The sequence below is a fragment of the Lepisosteus platostomus genome, chromosome 14 (genome assembly GCF_059453375.1).
Source record: "Lepisosteus platostomus isolate fLepPlt1 chromosome 14, fLepPlt1.hap1, whole genome shotgun sequence".
Taxonomy (NCBI): domain Eukaryota; kingdom Metazoa; phylum Chordata; class Actinopteri; order Semionotiformes; family Lepisosteidae; genus Lepisosteus; species Lepisosteus platostomus.
Genome location: NC_142624.1, coordinates 25,793,599 through 25,816,088, shown reverse-complemented (window position 1 = coordinate 25,816,088; position 22,490 = coordinate 25,793,599). Strand labels below are relative to the sequence as shown.

Here is a 22,490-nt window from a genome sequence, read left to right as displayed (position 1 = left end):
CGTTGTGTTAAAAGACAAATCTTAAAGATGGATGTGTCTGAGGAATCTGCCTACAACTGTGTGCAGCCAAACAATTTGCACTTGCGATTCAGACTTGTTAAATAAATGTTTGTCTTTGTATGTGCTCTGCTAGTTTTGTGTTGGTATAACGTAATTGGCATTTCTACATGTATGAAATAGGTTTGTAAGGGTTTCATCAGGTGGTACGGTGGGCTCTGTGGCTAAGGATCTGCGCCTGTGGCTGGAAGGTTGCCGGTTCGTATCGCGTAGCTAGCAGAAGAATCCTACTCCGTTGGGCCCCTGAGCAAGGCCCTTAACCCCAACTGCTCCAGGGGTGCTGTACAATGGCAGACCCTGCGCTCTGACGCCAAGCTTCTCTCCCTGTCTGTGTGTCTCATGAAGAGCATGCTGGGGTCTGTGAAAAGACTAATTCCTAATACAAGAAATTGTATATGGCCAATAAAGTGATCTTAGGTGTTTCAAACTGTTTTCACTACATCCTGAACGTATACAAATACATAGGAAGTGAGACAGCCTAAAAAATGTGCTCATGACCAAACTTGGAAGTGAAATTTCACAATCTTTGCATGGAGGATGTAGTGCCATCAACTGTTCTCAAAGTCTCTTCTCTTTGTTTTGCACTGAAGGTTAAACTGCATATCAAGAGCATGTGCCATTCAATAAATTCACACAGTATTCATGAAAATCCTGATCCCCAGCAAATGCTAATTAGCAGATATTTCATCAACACATCTTTACTCTAGCCACAACTGCTTTTATATTATCAAAGGGTAACTGAGCCCTCAAGCATCTATATACAGCTACTGTATGTTAGTGTGGAAAATACCTCATTTCATTTTAATAAGCGGACCTTGAACTAAATGAACCCAATGGTATACAACGCCATACTTCACTATAAAAACTACAAAAAAATACAACCCAATTTGCCTCAAGTATCCTGCATATAATAGACTATACATTTGGAGTTTTACTGAGTGGAAACATGTGCCTTAATTCAGCTGCAGGATTATACAAAACACTGTGTTGGAGTTAATCAACAGGCCTGTTGATGATACTCAGTGGCTAGTTGGTATCCCGAATGGCTTTCTCCAAGACTTCATTGGTAGATCGGGTTGCTTAAAAATGACAAACCAAATAAGCAGTTCTGCATTTCAACATCATCAATATTCCCTACAACAAGCTTTTTTTGTTCCTAAACAGAACGTTTGACATATTTACATGTATTTGGTATTATTGGAGTGACGCATGCAATTATAATTGCAATTGTTTTTCAGTTTCTTCTATTGTAGTAAGCAAGATGAGGGAAATTGTGCTTAGTATTGCAATTATCTTGTGTCTTACCACATAGCAAATATGCAGAAATAATAGATAAATAGAAAAAAAAACATGCTTGCATCTCCATTTTGTGGAAACCTTAGACACAAATGCCCTGTTTTCATCTGTTACCAACAGGGAGTCTGATTTCAAGTTACTATGTGGACATATTGTCTCAGCCACAATTCCCATCAGCAGGGCGTAAATTTAAATTTTTTCCAACAAAGACTATGGGGCATCTGGTATTGATTTACATATTGTTATATGTCCTTATATATTTCTGTATGTACACAGGATGAGTTCCCATGCATATACAGTATGCGTTCCTTTAAAGTAAACTACGAGTAACTGATGTTCTTTGGAAAAACAGACCTCTTTTTAACAAACCCCAAGATTCAAAATAAGCACTACTGAGCATCCTTCATGCTGTGTCATTTACTCTGATATTGTGATGGGAACAGAGTGATTTCATCAACCTGCAATTCAGACTCTGACCATTAGAGTCGGACTACAAAGCACTTCCCTTGCGCTCAGGGGCTCGTGGAAACAAATGACGGATACTTCTAATCACTTTCCTGTCACTCCTGGTGGCAGGTGAAATCGGGGTTGGGAGGAAGGCCTTAGAAAATCTGTTTCACTGTGTCTAAATGCATGCGTCAGGGCAACTCATCCACAGTTCTTTCTACAAAGAAACTGGGTAAAAAAAGTCTAATTTCCACAACCTTTTATGAGGCTGGAAAAAAGGACAAATATCTCATCTCCAGTCTTCACTAACAAAAAGAGATCTCAGTTAAGAAAAGTAGTGTTTGAGAGCTTTGTGCATGAGATTGGGAATTTAAAGAACTGCAAATCTACACAGTGGAAGTGTGTATCATTTCCTCGAATGTATTAGGTGGCAGCCCACTGCACACACCACAGAGAACTCAACCATTTGAGAAGCAGAGCAGAAACACTGTATGCCAGAATGTAGTGGTGCTATCGATTGATTCAATTCCAATAATTGCACTAGCAGAGAACACTGTGTATTGACTTTTATTGCATGAAAGATGGCAGATGTCTTTTACATCAAGTGACTGTCTACGCTAACATAGGAGGAGGTTTGATAAGTTTTTTGAATTTGTAAAACCAAGATGTCTTGAATAATCCTAAAGGCAAGGCTCTTCTGACAACGCTACACAGGCAATGTTGGTTTCTATATGCATATGCCTGTATCTAGCATATACTATGCAAGATCAACAGATCTCTTACCATTGTTGAACACTTAAAATATGAAAGAAGTCATGCAGTCAGGGATATGAAAAAAAATCTAAACTGTACAAATGCTCTCAATCTAAAAAAGGAATCTGGAGGATGTGGCTGTCATTATTTCTGTGTGATTTGTGTGAAGAAAAGAGAAAAGACACTGTCACACTGCCAGACCATAGAAGTCTACATTCCCAAGTGTAAGCAGTACTCTTCATTTCTTTAATTCAGTTAGAAACAATCGCACCAATAAGGGTAGGTTTACATCTGCTCCTTATTCAAATCCAGGTGCTTTTTTTTTCATTTATTATGATGGTCAGCAGTAAACATGGCCTGTGCATGTATGGTATTGCCTAACAGAAATACTGTGCGTTTTTGATGAAAGGTGCTTGATGGATACCATTGGGTATAACAATGTAAATCGTTTCACAAAGAGTAAACCCTGTGGACAGCAAAGTCTTCCTCTTCCTTCTGTTCTGTCAGTATGCCCTGGACTGTCAAATAACTTGAGGAAATAAACAGCAGTCTTCATGTTGATATAAAATGTCCAGACAAATTAGGTAAATTTGTTAAGCCAAAGTCAAAGGTTTGTAGAACATCGAATGTTCTTTACAAAAATAAATACAGCATCCTGAACATTTCTTCCAACACCCAAAAAAAGCTTCTTTCTATCAGTCTGTTTTGAAACTTCCCTCTTATCAGTAAATGCTGTCACATTACAGTAGAGATGGAAATGAGATTCCAGTTACTTAGCCCCACCTTTTATTTGGGTTTTCATCAAAAATACATTATCTCAAGATCAAAAGGGCAAAATTAGCCTGTCATTGTCAGTTTACTTCATGTCTGTATCATGTATTATTGGCAAATTCATATCATCTACATAATTTAGGAGCAATGTGCATGGATAATATTAGTATTGTGCTTGAATAGTGCATGTTACACTCTAATCAGAAATCGTTGTACAGTAATAAGCAAAGAAAATTGAGATAATGCTTCCATTTCTTCTGGCAGACTGAACGTAGCTGCTGTTGCTTGTATAAGCAAAGGTTCTGAAGGGGTTGTGTTGCATTAACATATTGACAGTTTTGCTCATAAAGACTGTTCTAAGGAAGAAGTGACCCTGTGGAGCAAAACTGCCACACAGGAGACACCTTGTAGGACATGATAAATGGGGCCTCAGAGGGATGCTTCAAAATGGTGCAGTGGGGAGGAATGTGGGCAGAATATTTAATGTGTCTCAATGACAAGTGAGCGAAGGGCCAGGAACAAGGACAAAGACTAAGCCAGAGATCAATGCAGAAGGGTCCGAAGGTTAGGCCCTGCAGGGGATGTCAAGTTTTTCTGAGGGTATAACCTCCAGTATTATAGAGAAAGAGTCACAGAGAAGAAAAGGTGAAGTACTGGATCTCTCCTAGTTCAGTGCCAAATTCGTTCTGGAATCAGATGCTGCAGACAACAGTTTAATAATAATAATAATAATAATAATTGCTTACACTTATATAGCGCTTTTCTGGACACTCCACTCAAAGCACTTTACTCCCCTCCACCACCACCAATGTGCAGCATCCACCTGGATGATGCGAGGGCAGCCATAGTGCGCCAGAACGCTCACCACACATCACCTATCAGTGGGGAGGAGAGCAGAGTAATGAAGCCAATTCATAGAGGAGGATTATTAGGAGGCCATGATTGGTAAGGGCCAATGGGAAATTTGGCCAGAACACCAGGGTTACACCCCTACTCTTTTCGAGAAACGCCCTGGGATTTTTAATGACCACAGAGAGTCAGGACCTCGGTTTTACGTCTCATCCGAAGGACGGCGCCTGTTTACAGTATAGTGTCCCCGTCACTATACTGGGGCATTAGGACCCACATGGACCGCAGGATGAGCGCCCCCTGCTGGCCCCACTAACACCTCTTCCAGCAGCAACCTTAGTTTTTCCTAGTGTCTCCCATCCAGGTACTGACCAGGCTCACACCTGCTTAGCTTCAATGGGTTGCCAGTTGTGAGTTGCAGGGTGATATGGCTGCTGGCCATATCTGCTGGCCAGTTTATCACTGAGAGTTTATGGGGAAGGTTGAACAAAGGTCTGAAGCTGCAAAATGGCAAATCAAGTTTTGACGGTTCCAGATGGCTGCTGCGCTACTGCAGTTAGCAACTTGAGAAGTGTCTCTTCTCAGAGGATTGGTGTAACTAGAGCGATCACTGAAGCGGTGCTTTGTTTTCTTATTTCTCACCATGCATGCCTTTAAATCCATTGAAGCGAGAGGAATAAAAACAGGTTCTTGTTTGCTTTTAGCAAAGACGTCCTCTAGCTTTTTTATGTGCTTTTAAAACAAAACTTATTTTGGGCCCCATGTGTTCTTACAGTCATTCAGGCAGAGTCTGTGTATACTGCTCAGGGGGCAGCCTAAACAGTATAAATATAATGGCAGAGATTCTGTAGCTAACTACCAGAGATAAGCCCTTTGTTACTGCTGTGAGCAATGAGAAAATATACATTTTTGCTACATTTTTGCCTCCTCAGCCGTAAGCCGTAAGCATTCAGCAAAGTAATTTGACCAGATTTCTTCTTGGGCCCAGATGATGAATTATGGTATGGCAATAATGCATCAGACAAAACTGAAGATGAGTGTCTGTAGCATGAAACATGGCAAACGTGTGGTAGTTTCTGGTGCTGGAGATCTTTGATACATCAAAGGAAAAATAGTACAGGGCAGCTAGGAAATACAAAACAAGCACGTTTCTGTTTCAACCAGACTGGGGTCACAAATATACACTTTAACATCTGTTTCTGCCTGAAAAACAGTTTCAGGATTAAAAATACAGTGTAAAACTGCAGAGGCCGTGCAATTCCTGCCTTACTCTATGCCTCACATATGTTTTCACTTGACTTGTGTATTGGTTTTTTTGTTTTGTATTTACCCTGTGTATTATTGAGTACTGTGTAAATCCACATTAGTCAGAGGTTGTGCGCTGTTCCTGAGTATTGCAGTGTTCCTGAGCAGTTTAAACAGTAAAGTCATCAATTCAGAGTACAAATCAGGCCTAGTAGTCCAGACCTTACTGTTTCTTATCTGAGCTATCAGTGGATGTGAAGCATCCAGGGGCATCATCGGTGCTATCGACGTTTTCGCCACTGAGGGCTATGAATACAGTACCTTTCTTTCTTGTGCAAGTACCAGCGATTGACAGCAACTGATCAGGTATCCTAGATCCAAGATTGCAGACCCAAGAAACCTCGGCTACTTCACTCCGATAACCCTGAAGACAGACCCAGAACAGTATGATCCAAATCAGATTGCGCATGATTTATTATAATAAATGTACCACTGATTCCTTGCCAGGATGGAGGCTACCATCAGGCCTAGGACACCCAGATGTTTATTTTCTCCCACTGGGGTTTTTTGTTTTCCTCTGCTCTGTGCCCAAATGGTTTACTGTTACTATACTCTCCACAAGCAAGTTTCTGTTCAGCAAGACTGGAGTCACAAATATACACTTAAACATCAGTTTCTACCTTTATTTAATGTAAAATCTTTAATTTCAGCTGCAGATCACACACGCAAACGCAGACCGGACTGAACCAGACCAGATTTGCTGGAAACATCTGAGTATCAGTAGGGGGGCGCAAAAAGCACCTCTCTCTTAATTACAGGACAATGACAAACCGCAAGGGTCACAAATAATCAGCCTTTAAAACAAACCCCCTGCATCACGTGAGCGAATACAGCTGCAGTAATTATGCAATCAAGTATGCGAGTCTTGGTGAAACAGTGGCTGCTGCTCTCAGATGGGTGTGCTCCAAAAGGGTTAATTCCAAGATAAAGTCTCGTAAAAAGTGTTACATTACATAAAGGAAGAGAGAGAGAGAGAGACCATCAATCTAATCACTTGAGTGTGGTTACATCACCGTTCTTCAACCTGTGTTTTGACAGCAATGCTAGTCAATGCTATGCATGTTGTTCGCAGTGGTGCCTGCATTATTTTGTACCTACTACCTCCATAATATGTGAAAGTGTCTTGTCAAAAGTCGGCTTCACAATACTCCCTCCCCCACATCCTATTCTTCAGCTACAAGATTTCAGATTAGATGGCTGTTGCCTGAATTTTTATGTTTTTGTAAAATACAGTATATTTAGGCCAACAAGAGAAAACATATTGTTCGTCAGCAAATAGTAACTAAGACTGTTCTGAGAACACTTGGCCAGATTTTTTCTTCTAAGTCCAACTAATGCTTAAGGATTTTTTTCTTCAGTAACTTAATTACCACATCTCTCCGAGAGCAATCCTTTATTTTTGAAGACCTGAACGAATCTCTAGGGTGTTTTGCGAGTATCTGAAAAATACCACCATATGCAGGGAGTGATTCTTTCTTCTGTTGGCAGTTTTCTGCATTCCTACTTGTTCTTTCTTGAAGTTCTATAAAGCCAATGATTTTTTTTTTTATTCAGAAAAAACAACCTCAAACATATTTGTGCTGTAATTCACCTTGATGTGGTATTTTAAAATGGCAAAGTGAAATATTTCTGTAAACATGTACATCAACAAGGAATAATCTTTTTTGTTTGGTGGACTAATACATCCTAACCAGACATTTATTAAAATGCACCAACACAAGAAATCATACCAGTATGATGCATGACTGAAAGTATGCCCTCTGAATGCATTTCAAAAAAGTTTAGCTAACCACACAAAAGCAATATATTCACTGTACATTTAATAACGTTTTATATCAAATGATCTGTTGTTTCACTTACGGATTTAATCTTTTTATGTTGTTGCATATTTCATTTCCAATGTATAAATTAACATAAACAGCCATGAATTAAAAAAAAGAAGAGCATACACCAACAATACAGACAGCTAAGCACTCAGGATGGAAGGAGGTTCCACTGTGTGTTTGTTTTTAAATATTATTCCCTTTTATCGGTACTCTTCCCCATTCCATCTCTACTGGGTAAATATTCTATAAAACCTTTAAAATTATAGTATAATAAATTAATAGAATCAAACTTGGGAGGAAAAAGCTTACACTGCAAATACACTTAATTGATATTTCTTTATCACTGCGGGAAACAGTTCTTGAATTTGACTGCTGCAGAACTTGATCATTTCAAATGGGACTCTTTAATTGATTTTATTCTGTAGGCTTGATTTCTGAAGCTGGAGCGCAGCAGAGCTATTTAAAAGGTAGCACTGAATTTCTTTAGACTTCTTTGAAACACATCACTTCAGACCGAATAGGACTGTAAAAGAGGCCAAGTGTTTAATTTAGCCAAGCTTATAGGCATGTACTAAAGAATCATATCATTTCTGAGCAGGGTTCTTGTGTGGTAATACCTTGATAGACTTTTAGAAATATAAAGCTTCTGGGTTAACTGCATACAGGTTATAACCAGAGTATTGTTTACCTGCTTGTTTGTGCTTTACTGATATGTGAAGTTGGGTCTTGTCAAAGCAGTTATTTACAAACAGAACAATGGCCTCCGACTTGTCTATGTTGCACCTCCCTCTTTATTCTTACAAATGATAAGTGAGACATGGATTTAGGTCAACTAAAATGTGAGTCCTCTAGTATGCCTGCATCTAAATGACTGTTTTTGGTTTGCGCTATCATGACTGGATCGTGTCAACACAAAGAAAGTATTCTAATTTTTGCACAAGCACACAAATTCAGCATAGAGCCATTTCTCAGTGTTGGAACAGATACAAAGGACACTTTTCCATTCTGCTTGACAAGTTTGCTGTCTGGAGAAAAACTATAAAAAAAACATGCGATACACTGGCATCAAAAGAGAAACTAATACACCTGTGAGAAATGCAGGTCACAGGAAACAGTCACTCGCATCAGATCATGATGAGCTGAAAGCAGTTGAAAGACACTTGTGCACTAGTGCTATCATTTTCACAATCTACAGTAACTGTGCAGGAAGACTTTTTAAATAAACTGTTAGTCAATATGAAACAAAGACGTTGTTTTCTGTGCTTTGTTCATTCCGAGGACCATTGAAATCTTACATAGTTTGTATGTTTTTCTAAAACAAGGGGGGCAAACATAGGAATAATAGTATTTCCTAACATACAATTGTATTTACAAGCACTTAAAAAAAACTCAGAACCAGATCATAATTGTTTATTTGATTTAGAATGTATAAACAGTAGAACTAATCTAGACACACAATTCTGAAAACGCAAAATTTTCTTTTCATGCGGGGATATAAAATGATTTGTATAATAATGCATTCAAAATGTAATAGTGCATATTCAATTATTAACTCCATTATAACCTCTGTTAGTCTCATGCCTTTATACTACACATACTTTCCGAAATTCATAATATAATTTAATAAAAATGTTTATTAAATTCAAATTGAATACAATGAAAATATTACATTTGTCCATTATGATAAAAACACTAGGCAAAGAAATACACCTCTGGGGAAAGGGATTCCTCATATTTCACTGGAAAATTATGTACGTGTCCTTTTCGAAAACTCAATGAAAATAAAAACAAAATATTTCCATAAGCCCTTCATTAACAGTTTTATTTTTTAAAAAAAAAGATAGAGAAAATGATTTTTAAATGATCCATTTATCATTTTTGGAAATAAAAATATTTCTTTAGATTATTTAGTAATTATATCCATAAATGATTTTGGGGCTGTTTTTTTCTTCCCATACCTGGGATATAATATGTTATAATAATAGACACGAATTAAGATAAACTGAAAATTCTCCGTATAAACAGTATTCGAATTAACAACAAGAATAATATGTTGAGGGAAATGTGTCTGAGGGCGAGTTTCAAAGGAATTGGGAGAAGTTAATTACTAGCCGAAAAGTAAAAAGAAATGAGACAAACACTACATTTTGTTTATTTCACGTGTGAGGTTTTTTTTTTAAAAGCCTGAATAAGGTTCAACAGTCGAAACTTTGATTTTTCTTCTTTTCACATTTAATTTTTACATCGCTTGGCATTTTCTTCGTTTAACTTCAGATAGTTCGCTATTAATAATCGTTTATTTCAAGCGTCTCGCAATGCTTTTTTAGAGAAACACAACACTGAGCCCCCTGGTGGTCTAGTTCTTTATGAAATGGGATTGACAATATACCCCCAAATCACCAGGATACAATACCGGTAAATAATTTGGAAGCGTCATTATTTCCCCATAAACCAGTCATTCGGACTGTAGAAGATACTGGTTTTCAAACACTCCTATATTCTCTATCAGGACTGCACGATGGGGTGCAATTATTACTTTAAAGTTTCCAAAAACATCCCAGGGAATTCGTGAAGCAACATGTTGGCAAGTTTTTTTCTATCGCGTAAATCTTTCTTTTTCTCTTTTCAAGACAATAGTGAAAATTCCACTTATCTGCTGGGTTTTAGTGAATGTCTCCTGAATTTTACTATACGTGAAGATCCATCTCCCCACTTTCGGACGTTCTGCTCACTGTTGGCTGTAACTGAAAGCCCTAAAACCGAGGACCGATCAACAGCTTGGAGCAAGTGTCTCAACAAGACACGGACACACTCCTCCCATTAAGGATGTTTTTACAGGAATGAATCAAAAATGACATTTTCTATTGCATGTTTATTTAGCCTCAAGGCGAAAGCAGTAAATCACAGCACTGGATTTCTGCTTTTCCTGTTCCAACAGCTACAGTCGCCAGTCTTGAACAAAAACCCAAACACGTGACCTTTTGGAGTGCAAGGTGTTCACCAGGGTTAATACCGTCTGAATAACACATTACACGCACACAATGTTGCTTAACAGTATTCCTAATTCAGGTTTGCGAACACCATTTAAACAATGTTTTACATCTTGCAGATATGACAAAACCGTGACTGCCCTCTTGCAGCACTTTCTTAAGGCGTGAGCTACTGTCACGAATTCCTCCTCGAGACATTCAGCAAATGTAGTGGTTTTGAAAAATCTGTGGAAGCTCCCAAAACGTCTACAGTAGCATATTTGTACATTGTTCTTAAAACTCAGAGGCCTCAAAGTTTAAGAGCCAACATACAGTTCCATTCACCCATTTTCTAACCGTTGTTTTCAATACAGGTTTGTGGTGGGGCAGAACCTACCCCATGAAACAAAGGGCACAAGGCAGGATACACCCTTGTCTTTTGCAATGCAGACACACAGACCCCAGACAGAGACACACTCACACCAGGGTCATTTTTCCCATAAGCCAATTAACCCAACAGCCAGGGTCTTTGGACTGTGGGAGGAAATCGGAGCACCTGGTGAAAACCTACATGAATATTAGAGAGAACATACAAGCTCCACATAGACAGCTCCCCAGGAACTGAACCCAGGACCAGAGCACTGCGAGGCAGCAATGCCAAGGACTGCACCACCCAGTTCCTTCCAATCCACTGCACAAAACAGCTCTTTTGGCATTTACACAGCACAGCTTGGATTCTGTCATAAGTAAAACAAATGTTTGCAATGCGTGTTTGCCCTTCGTTAAAGTTACAACAGTCTTCTTTAGCGAAATAATTGTAATTTATATGTATTTATTTGCTTTCCTGTTATACTAAAATGCTTTATGAAAGCAAGATTCAGTTCTTTCTTGTTAGCACTGACTTACATGATTTATAATAGCAGGCTTTGCCTTTCATGTGTTTAGTTCATTGAGTTCTCTTTATGCTCTGCCAGTCGTGGGTTGGTGCCTCTGTGGTTTTGCCTCTGGGCAGAATGGCACCATCTGACTGATGATTCTGACAGCGGGTATTCGAACCGGGAGACAGAGAGAAAAGTCATAGCAGCTACCGGTCACATTGCCCTTTGATTTCCATTAAACTTGCGTCATCTGTGATCCCCCACAACTTAAAATAATGAAAATCTCCAGTTTGCCATGAAAACCTAATCGGAATCGGTCAAAGTTTACCGAGTCCCATCACATTCTTCCCCAGGCTGATCTGTTAGTGCTATTCAATCACATCAATTATTATTGGAAGAAGCGATATCAGTGCTATACATTACATCCAAAGGTATGGACTAATGAGTGTAAAAAACCTGCACTGAAGAGATTTAATCACAAAGTTCCATTCATGCGTTACAGATTGCCGTTTGTTTCCCAAATTATTATGCCACAGAATCTGACAAGCAGCTCATCGAAGAGCTGTATTTTTATAAGTCAACCTCCTCTCATTAATAATACAGCCAGAACGGAAATTAATCAAGAGATTTCGAACCTCGGTACAATGGTGTACAAATCTGTCAGAGGCAGTATTTAAAAAGATTTAAACAGATGTGTAACCAGCACAAGCATATATATATATACATTACAATTTTTTTAGAATAAATGTTGGGTTTTCTTCCGAGTTTGTTTTGCTCCAGTTCTTTGGAAGCCAGCATGTCAGTATTAGACGCTCATGCAATGGCCTGCTTGTGAGATGATTAAAGAGCAAAAGATTTCATGGTATTCTGACTGAGAGGGTGCCTCTGCATAAATTCTAAATAACTTTATTACCGTTTGTAAAATTTTACTGTCATTGTATAAAAACAAAACAGTACAGCTAAACCACAGCAAACAACTCATAAATCCCCGAACTTATTAAATTTGAAAAATTGCTCAAATGTTGGTTTTCAGTATTGGCCAACACTATCACCGCTCCCAAACAGGGGAAACCGCATGGTTTGAATCAGGGAGTCTATGAAGAGTAATATAAAGTATTATCCCAACTGCCAAAGGCCCTTACGAATTCATGGAATGCTCAGAAAGGGTAAACCAGCCAGCATTCACATGTGCTGGGCTTACAAATCCCATATAGGAAAAAAGCATCTCTACTCATGACATATTTCCTGTCAACTGGAGGACACTGTCATCGGTCAGAGATCCCAAATCCTGGCCCTCACTGGCCAGTCCACGAGATGCGTATTCTCTTTTAAAGGACTCGTGCCTTCTGGCCTTTCAAGACTTGCTGAACTGGCCCAGTGAAACCTTCTGTACTCAACATATCCTGAAGCCTTAATCTGATGATTTGTTTGTGCTTCAAAGGCAGCAAAACGTTGACTGGCCTGGATTTTGCAACACAGCCTTGCTGCTTTCATAGGAGAACAGGGCCGCCCCACTCCCAGCATGCACTTCCACTTTGCAGTGTTCACAAAATTCATAACTGTTTACGTGAGAACATTTTGGCTGACAAAGGTAATTAGCACCTTGTGTGCCCCTTTCAATACCTGTGTGTGCATGAGGTAACATATGGCTGTTAAAAGTAGATAGAGACGTTCAACACTACCTTCCTCATGACAGTTACATTAAGATTACCCACCGGTGGAGTCTCCTTTTTCTTGAACCTATGTTAGTCAGTAATTGAACAGTATAAGCAGATGAACAATAGGTTTATTCCATGCTGAAAAGAGAAGAAAGAAAACACGTTTCTACCGTGGAGCCTTCTTCAGGTGTGAGGCTCCACGGCCAAAATGTTTTTTTTCTCTTTTCAGCATGGAATAAACCTATTACTTGTTCCTTTGCAGCCTATGCATGCTGACGCAGCTACCCACCTGAACTACTCCAGTATAAGCAGATGCCTCTGCCCAATCAATATACCCTTTCAGCAAACAATAAAAATCTGTTGAATGGAGACGAGGAGAAAACTAAAACTTATGAATACATTACTATTTATGTGCTTAAGCTGCTAGTCATCATTTGAGCCAACATTAGGGTGTGTATCACATGCCTAAAAGTGAAGACAAAATTCTACAGATCCTTCCATATTAATTGTAAACATGAAACAAAACAATACTGATTGCATTAGCATTCACCCCCCCGAGTCAATATTTTGTAGAGGCACCTTGGGCAGAAATTACTTCTAATGGGGGGATAAGTCTCTACCCTCTTTGCACATCTGGACAATGCAATATTCTTCCATTTTTCTTTGCAGAATTGCTCAAGGTCCCTCACGTCGGATGGTGAACAGCAATTTTCACTTCCTGACGTAGATTTTCGATTTGACTGGGCCACTCCAGAACATTGCCATTTTTGTTTTGAAGCTACTCCAGTGTGGCTTTGGCTTCATGTTTTGGGCCATCGTCCTGTTGGAAGTCAGCAGCAGGTTTTCTTTCTTTGTACTTTGCTGCATCAATTTGCCTTCTATTAACACACGTCTTCCAGGCCCTGATGCTGCGAAGCATCCCACGAGCATAAAGCTGCCACCATCATGCTTCACAGCAGGGACGGTGTTCTTAAGATGATGTGCAGTGTTACTCTTGCACCCAAACATAGCCCTTAGTGTTGAGGCCAAAAAGGTTAATTCTGGTCTCATCAGACCATAGAACCGTCTTCCACTTGGTCTCACACTCTCTCCATGCCTGCTAGCAAATTGTAGTTGAGATTTGATATTTGTTTTCAACAATGCCTTTTGTTCTGTCACTCTCCCATGAAGCCATGAAGTTGAGAAGCACCAGGGCAACTGCCATTGTATGAAGTTTCTTCCATCTCAGCCGTGAAAGACTATAATTCATTTGGAGCTGTCGTAGGCCTCTTGGTGTTCTAACGAGTGCCCTTCTTGCCTTGATACTCTACTTTTTAAAGATGCCCTGCTCTACAGATTCACAGCTGTGCCATATTTTCTCCACTTCTTTAGAATGATTTTACTGTACTGTACTTTTCAATGCCTTGAAAATGTTCTTATACCCTTCCTCTGCTTTGTGTTTTTCAATGACCCTATCCCAGACTTGCTTTGAATGTTCCTTTATCTTCATGATGTAATGTTTGTTGGGAGCCGTACTAATTAACCGTTAAGCCATGTGTATTTAAACGGAACAGAACAGCATATAGGTGGACTCCATTCAAATGTGACATAAAACAAAAATTGGTTGTACCAGAGCCTGTTTAGGAGTGACATAGGAAAGGGGGTGAATACTTACGGAGTGAGTTTTTTTCTGTTTCTGTTCACTTAGGAGGATCTGTAGAATTGTTTTCACTTTGACATCCTACAGTGTTTTGTGTCTGTCAATAGCAAACAAAATTCCCAATTAAAAACAGGATTCCATATTGTAACACAAAATGTGAAAAAGTCCAATGGGGTTGAATATTTGTGATAGCCTCTGTACATATGTGAACACACCTCACCTCCACGTTTACCACAGTGACCTCAAATTAGCCAGGTATGAGAAAAGCACTTCACAGGTTTTGCCCTCATTCTGTCTTTTCTTTCACAGAAATATACACACAGCATTCAATCCCAGGTAGGCATTGAGAAGTAGTGTTCTGTAGTATGTGGCATTTTTAGCGAGTATCCCTGCAGCTGACATTTGACGCACTTCTAAAATTTGTCTCTCTCAAACATCCTGTCAATCTTGGGAAACACAGTGGAGATTCACTGTAGGCTCAACTGGATTTCTCCATTAACAAGACACATGCAAATGCTGGTAACGCTAAAAAAAGCTATCCCATTGTGCCTACAGAGAAAGGACTTATAACGCTTCATGCTTAGTTTGCTAAGTGGCCAGATATAACATTACATGTTTGCCAAATTGGAACTCTTGTTTGTATGCACAATATGGGCAATGCTCTGTTGTGTAAGACTTTTGCACAACCCTCGCAATGCACAAAGCAGGCCTTGGAAGAACAACAGCATGCTTCTTCATTCACAAGCACAGACTTCTCACATTTTTGCAAGAGAATGACAAACGTACATTTTCTCATCATCCCAATATGAATGTCAACATTGAGCAACCTTTTCCTTTGGCACAATCGCATTTCTCTGCACCCACTTTTTTTACGAAGAGCAACACTACAGAATCTGAAAGCTAAACACCACCCTTTACACACAAAAAATGATTTACATGCTTTATTTTGTAAATGCATACGTTTGCTGCAAATTCTTGCATTCAGCATCATTCCCCCAAAATGACCATTTTTATTCAATCGTTGTGCCTCCATCGATGCAACATTTTATTCTCCGTTCAAAGTGGGTTATTTATGTTTGAAAAATATTCGTGTGAGAGGGTTGATTTGTGCTGTGTTCTCACTCCTGTGGTGTCGCCAATCTTGCTTTGCAGTTGTACAGCAGTCCTACAATTCCATTAGCATAAATGCTTCATGTAAGCTTTACAAATAAAGTGACGAGAGGGGAATAAAATTAAATCTGTGGCCTGGGAATGATATGAAAGATTTTTTTTTTGGCACAAATGTATAACACACTCCCTTTGAAGCCAAAAACAGATGTAAAGTGTTATGAATTACTGGCTCACACTTCCAGGGGATAAGTATCTTTAAAATGCAAGAGGACTTTTTAAAGTACCTATAAAAATCAAACTAATTTAAAAACATTAAAGAAGAAATGGGAAGCCATTGCCTTTCAATTATTAGCTGACCATCTTCAAAATTCACTGCTTTTCCTTCAGCTATAACTAGAACTTGCACTTACCTGTAACACACAACATGTGAATGGAAGTTGAATATCTTAATTTTTTCAGAGTAAATAACATACTAGCGCTGAAAGAGTATACAGCGTGCATGCTTTGTCATTTTCTTAAAAACAGAAAAATGGCAGAAAGGGAGACAGAAAATTGAGTTTTCTTGCAGCAGAATGCACAATAATAGTTACATTGTCCTTGATCAAATCTCTAAAGCACCTCTAGAATGAAAGCATTCTAGCTCATTTAAGCTTCTCCATTAAGTAGCTAGGTTTGCTATAAATATGAATCTGTGGTTTGTATCCCCCTTCCAAAAAGCCTTAATAACCTCAAGTGCATTAAAAATGAACTGCTCAAACTCTTTTTGAAAAATGGTTCATTCACATTTTATTTTACCTGACCAATGAACGGAAACTAGCAGCCCCCCCCCCCCCCTTCTCCTAGTATAAAATCATCAGTATCCTACCCTTTCGAATCCAATAAAAGAATCACTTTAAAGATACAATTACGGCTGCCCCATGCTGCCAGTTTCTCCATCACCCTCGTCTTTTAATTCTGTAATCAGCTTACACCAGGTGCCATATCACATTCAGCACACCACAGTCAGTCAATACAGACATCCCCAAACACACAGAGGCTGGTTTTGTCAAATGTTTTATTGAGTGTAGACATCTGGGGTACTGTAAAACATGCATTATCTGTAGATTCAGAAAGGAGCAAGTTGCATTGTCGCAGCTGTCAAATGTGTCAAGTTTGGCTTACATGATGGAGATTAATGAAGTATCATGAGAGTAATGTGGTTCTTCAAATGCTTCTACAATTTGGAGTGGGGTCCTAATCTTAAATAGCAAAGCTGTCAACATTTAGTGGACCTGTGCTTTCGGGGAGCTGTATTATCGAAGCCAAAAACAAACACAGATAATGGGGCTGGGCAGAGGCACTGCTGATCCTTGGCAGGTACCAATCACTCCTTCCAGCTAATTCTGTCTAAAACAATGAACAGCCTTCCCTCACCACACAGTTCATTTACTGGGGAAAAACGCTTCCAGATCACTTCTTCTTAGGCTGATTTGGCGTATTAAATTTAAAAAAGATAATATCTCCATCTTCCACAGTGTAGTTTCTACCCTGTTGTCTGTATTTTCCAGCCGCCTGTGAATTAAACAGAAATATATACATTTTGAATAAGAGAAAGCATACAATAGGATTATTGTACATCCCCGTGCTGTAAAACAGTACTCTTAAAGTATATCAGGCTCAAACAATGGTGTAGAAATTCCATTTATCAGTCTGAGGTTAGTACAAAAATTGCATGTGAAATTTTACAATGCATTTAAATCAGGCATATTACTATTTTAAAGAAAAAAGTTTCAAGGTTTTCTTTATATACATTAGCTTTGCCTTTTTCCTTCTATCAAACTTCATATAATTTACTTGATGTGCTAATATGCAATAGCTTATGCATTCTGGTTGAACAGAGTGTACAATTAATTAAAAGAATCAATGTTCCTTTTAAATGCTCTGGAGACCATTTAATCCATTCTCAATACCACCAGAAAACACTGGTTGAAGGAGGGGGGAAAAAAATCAATGGCTATTTGTGATTCCTGAGTATGTATTAAACTAGACACGTCTAACCAGTTCATTTGCACTTGAAAGCAGCCATCTGGAGGAGCAAGCTTTGCCTAAGCAGATATGATTACTAATAATGTGATATCCCTATACACTATAAAGCCCACACAGAGCTATTCAATGTCTAGTTCATACCACTGACATTAAATGGTATTAGCTATGCTGTACTTGGGCTCAACACTGAAATACACTTAAAAAAAGGATTAAGCAGATAACATGCAGTGAAAACCTAGGCTGTGATCTATCTTAGCCGAATTTTCAAGACCTTCAGAATTAACCTGGGGAATTTCACTAGTGCGCCAATTTATGTTGCTTGCTCTGTGTTTTTTTTTTTTGAAGAGTACTACAGCACCCAGCTAAATTAGCTAGACTTGTCAAAGAAGCTTTAAAAGATCTAATTAGCACTATCAGCTGTTTATGGAAATCTTAAAAAACAAGGAGCTCCTCCCAGTCCCTCATCAAACCATGATATATAAGCACTTGGCACAGCTGAAAGCCCCATTCTTAAACTCCAAAAATAAACTGGCTCTTTGTCCAGCACGTGCCCTTTTTGATTTTTACAGAACCGAATCACCACAACCCAAGAATTAATAACCTTGCTGACTATCTGATTTGACCAGAATTTGACCCTTTATTGGACTAGAATATAACCCTGGGGGGACAGTCGAGGCTGAGCCTGAACTGTAAAGGTTTCACTTTGATGTGTGAAGAATCTGAGAGGTTCTTGTTCATTTACACTGTAATGACAGGAAAGCCAATGGAAATCACAATGTTTTGATTATTACAATTTTAATAGTTTAGTCTATATTATAAAGCTCAATGTAAAAATAACCTTCCAAATTCAGAAATAAAATTCTGAAGTATATATTTGTATGTATTTTTTCCAATGGCAATTCTAAGGCTAATGTCTGAGTAACGAATTGATAAAACATGCATTTAAATTGTTTCTAGTAAAAAAGTCTAATCAATTAGGAAAAAATTAGATGTTCTTAAAGCAAACAAACTTCATTAAAGTACACTTAAGCAGTATCTTAAGTACAAATTAATGGATATGTGGATGCTAATATGTAAAAATGGTACACAGTATGTTGGATAGCCAGGGAAAATACTGCTTATTTGACTAATAGTGATGAATAAAAAGAGTTGTTTAGACTTCATAAAAACTCACACAAAAACATACAAAACAAATGGCTTCAGCAAAAAAAAAACATCAGCAAAATAAAATTAATATGTAATTTAAGCATAACATTTCTTCTGTAACATCAGTGACTGAAAATTTGTATTTATATGTCTACCATTCTACCATTCTGTCCTCTGTCACTGCCCAGCACTGAAAAGCTGACACTGATCATCTGGGTTAAAGAGAAGGTTCAATTAAGCCTTGCTCAAAAGGTATTTACAAGATTTACCATTCAACAGTAATTAATAAGTCACAAACTAGTCTACAACCTCTCGTTATTCCTGATTCCTGCAGGTGTCTGTTCCTAATCAAAAGGAGATCTACAGTATATATTTTACAAAGAAGTACAAATACTTCAAAAGATTTTTAATAGCTGTATAAAGAGAACGGATTTTATAGTGTGAACTCAGATCCAACGTGTAAATGAAAATGACATTCATCTAGCTGTTTTTCCCACGAGTATTGTATTATATGAAATACGTGTGCAATTTAAACAAATAAAAGAAATCTAAATTGCTCCAAAATGCAATATGCTGCAAAACCGTACACATTATTCTATTCTATATAACTAAATTATATTACCACAGCAATGGAGAGCACTAAGGCAGAACAATCTCACATCTTGTTTGCAAGTTGCGTGGTCAGACAAAACAGCACATTGCCAACAAGCCCCACAGTATTTACTGCCTGCATAACTGGAAACTAAAAAGACATTCCCATATTTCTAGAAGACAGAGGTATGGCTACCAACACTTTTCCAATGTGCAGAGGAACTGCAGTAATACACCATATTCCTCCAGGATACCGGCCACAGAAGCTGACCTCTAGCACTGTGTGGGAGCTGTACTGTAATGTGGTGCCAGTTCCCAGACTGTCTCTCACTTGTAAATAAGCCAGAGTCACATTCATCTGATGAAATATCATCTACGTGGGGATGGAATCTGCATGCATGCAGACGACGAATCAGGCAAGAGAAACAGAGGTCTTCCAGGCTCCACCCCTGTGTGGCAGCAATTTGAGGTTTTCATTCTTCTAGATGAGCAAGAGAAAAATATTTCTTTTTCCTTAACATAATATTGTGTAAATTTGTTTTTTTTTCCCAAACTTGGAAAAAAATCTACGTCATGTTATTTGAAATATAATGGAATATAACTGAAATATAACTTTTTTTTGGCTACTTAATAAAAGATAAAATGTTTTTTGACAAAAGCTGAAGTGTTTTCCTAGATATTCAGGTATACCGGGTCTTAATGTGGTGCGGCCAGTTCCCCATACCTGAAGGATGGTGTTCCTGATTATCTGCTCAGTGGACAACCTTGTCCAGGCTGACATACAATACCTCTGTGAAATATACTTAACATTTTTGAATATACAGTAACCATCGTGTATATACAAGCTAACTATTTAAGTAGGTAGCTGCGTCAGCATGCGTAGGCTGCAAAGGAACAGGTAAAGTTTTCTTCACACCCGAAGAAGGCTCAAAAGCCAGAACTTTGTCTCTTTTCCTTTCAGCATGAAATAAACATTTACCTGTTCCCTTACAATTATTAGGCCTTGTCTCAAGCCTTGTTACAATAGCTCCTATATTTAGCTTCGTCTTCTCAAATAAAGTTTAAGCACTTAATCCAATCAATGTATTTTCTAGATATAACTATATGAATGATATATGAATGAATTATTATAACAGCTTCCTTAGCATAGGCCAGTTAACCACAAAGTTGCCATATTTAGATTTTGTTTTTTCAGGGAATTAATATGCAAAACCAATTAAATCGACCAAGCTAAACCACACTATCATCCTGGTTGAGAATTAGCCATAGCCACTAAGGTACTGTATTTTTATGTGGAACTGTATTTGTTCCCTTCAGTAAAAGGGAAACAATCACAACGTTACCTCTCCAGGTAGATTTGAATTCAGCATATTTAATTCAACCATAAAAACACTCTTCATCAAACAAAACTGAAAATTAAAAGGTACTCATATTTAAGGACATAAAATGAAACAACACAATATTCACCTGGCATATTTGTTGCACGGGTATTCATTTTTGAAAATTCAGTCTTAAATCCATTGCTGGCATTGACTCTTTCAATTTTGGCCACATTGTTTAAAAACAACATGGGCCAGTAAAAAGGTCAAAACACATTACCAGCTATAAAAGAAGATAATATAAGCCACTTTTATGTGGTATTCATCCGTGAAACAGTTCTTATGTTAAGAATTACACACTTTATTTAACTTGCCTTTTCATATCACTATCACTGAGCTACAGTAGCTTGGGATCTGACAGCAAATATTCAGAGAGATAACTTGACATTCCGTACACCATTCTTTCCTTAGACAGCCCAGTTTTGAATTAGGAGAAAAAAAATGGATGAAGTCTGTTTAATATTATTCTGATTAGGACGGATCCTACATATGTGTGGGAAATGAAGGCATTTAGTCATGGAGTCTGTTAACTTGTCATGTCTGGAGTGGGAGCGCGTGGTAATTTCTTCCCCTGTGTAAAGGTGAAGTACATTTGTATTGGCTGCCTAGTCAAAAACCCAAAGTGAGTGTCAGGTCCACTGATCACAAGAGACTTCTCTCATCTGAAAGTAATGTCTAAGCAGCTCCAAAAGAAATGTCTCACCTTGACAGCAGACTCGCTGCCTTCTTCTTTAAAATCCTGGAATTTCATTACTTCAGCCATAATGAAGCCCTTTTCAAAATCCGAATGGATCTTCCCTGCAGCCTGTGGTGCCTTCGTTCCTTTCTGTCAGGGAAAAAAAAAAACAAGGACAATTAATTGTTTTTAAGAAGATGGATTACAGCACAGATTGTCACCTCTTTTGATATCAAATCGGGACTCAATGAAACATTGCTTCATATCGCTCGGCATGCCAGGAGTACAATCATTTCACTCCCGATATTGGAATACTGTTCAGATGCTGCTCACAGAGGCTGCGTTCACTCAAGATAAGGGCATACTGCTGCTATCAATGCAAGGCAGCAATTTTTGATACAGATTTCGAGGTAGTATTGATTTCAGCTGAGGCAATCTTGTTTCATTGTGGGTTTCAGCTCAGCCTCTGATCATCTCTGGTGTCCAAGGTGATGTTTTGGTTACAGAAACTGAGATTATAATTGAATTTATTGACCTCCACAGATCAAACCTAGCAGTTTTCAAATATACAGTAACGTGGGATTTTATAGATATATGTCCGGAGTCCTCGTATCACAAATGTACTCAAAATATAAAAATCAATGCATCATCTCCATGTTAACCCTCTCCTTTCTGGGGTTCCTAAACTTTTCATGCACAACCTGATGATCGCCAACATACAGGGTTACTGGGATGTAGCAGCTTTGTGGTTTTATCGTAGACTTCATCAAGGTGCCCGATTTGAATGAACAAAACAAATCGCAAATCCACAAAGAAAGAATGTACATGTACCAGGTTTCAATAAAATAATCGTCAAGCATTGGACTAAACAATTTAGTCTAGCAAATTCCACCTGCATTTTAGGAAATTTAATTTATATTTAGTGTATTGCTATTTATGCAGACTCCATTACCCTTCGTCACAAATAGTGTATAATCATTAGAGAATTAAAAATTCTAGTCATCGAAGTGGGAGCAGAAAACTTAAAAATAAGAAAGGAAAAAACATCCTCTTCCACTTTTTATGACTTCTGTCTGTCAGTACACCATCAACCCAACCCTGTGTTCAGGAAACTG

General features: G+C 38.4%; 1 protein-coding gene across 3 annotated transcripts in view; it reads right to left on the bottom strand.

Moving 5' to 3' along the window:
- Nucleotides 1–16,595: 16,595 nt before the first annotated feature.
- The window catches only part of ola1 (Obg-like ATPase 1), a 52,761-nt gene continuing 46,866 nt past the window's right edge, over nt 16,596–22,490 (bottom strand). For all 3 annotated transcript variants that reach the window (XM_088605266.1, XM_088605264.1, XM_088605265.1), the window contains 2 exons: nt 21,403–21,525; nt 16,596–17,109 (listed from right to left, as the gene is read on the bottom strand). In XM_088605266.1, coding sequence (XP_088461392.1) covers nt 17,008–17,109; nt 21,403–21,525 — 225 coding nt within the window. In that variant the 3' untranslated portion in view covers nt 16,596–17,007. The remainder of the gene's footprint in view (nt 17,110–21,402; nt 21,526–22,490) is intronic.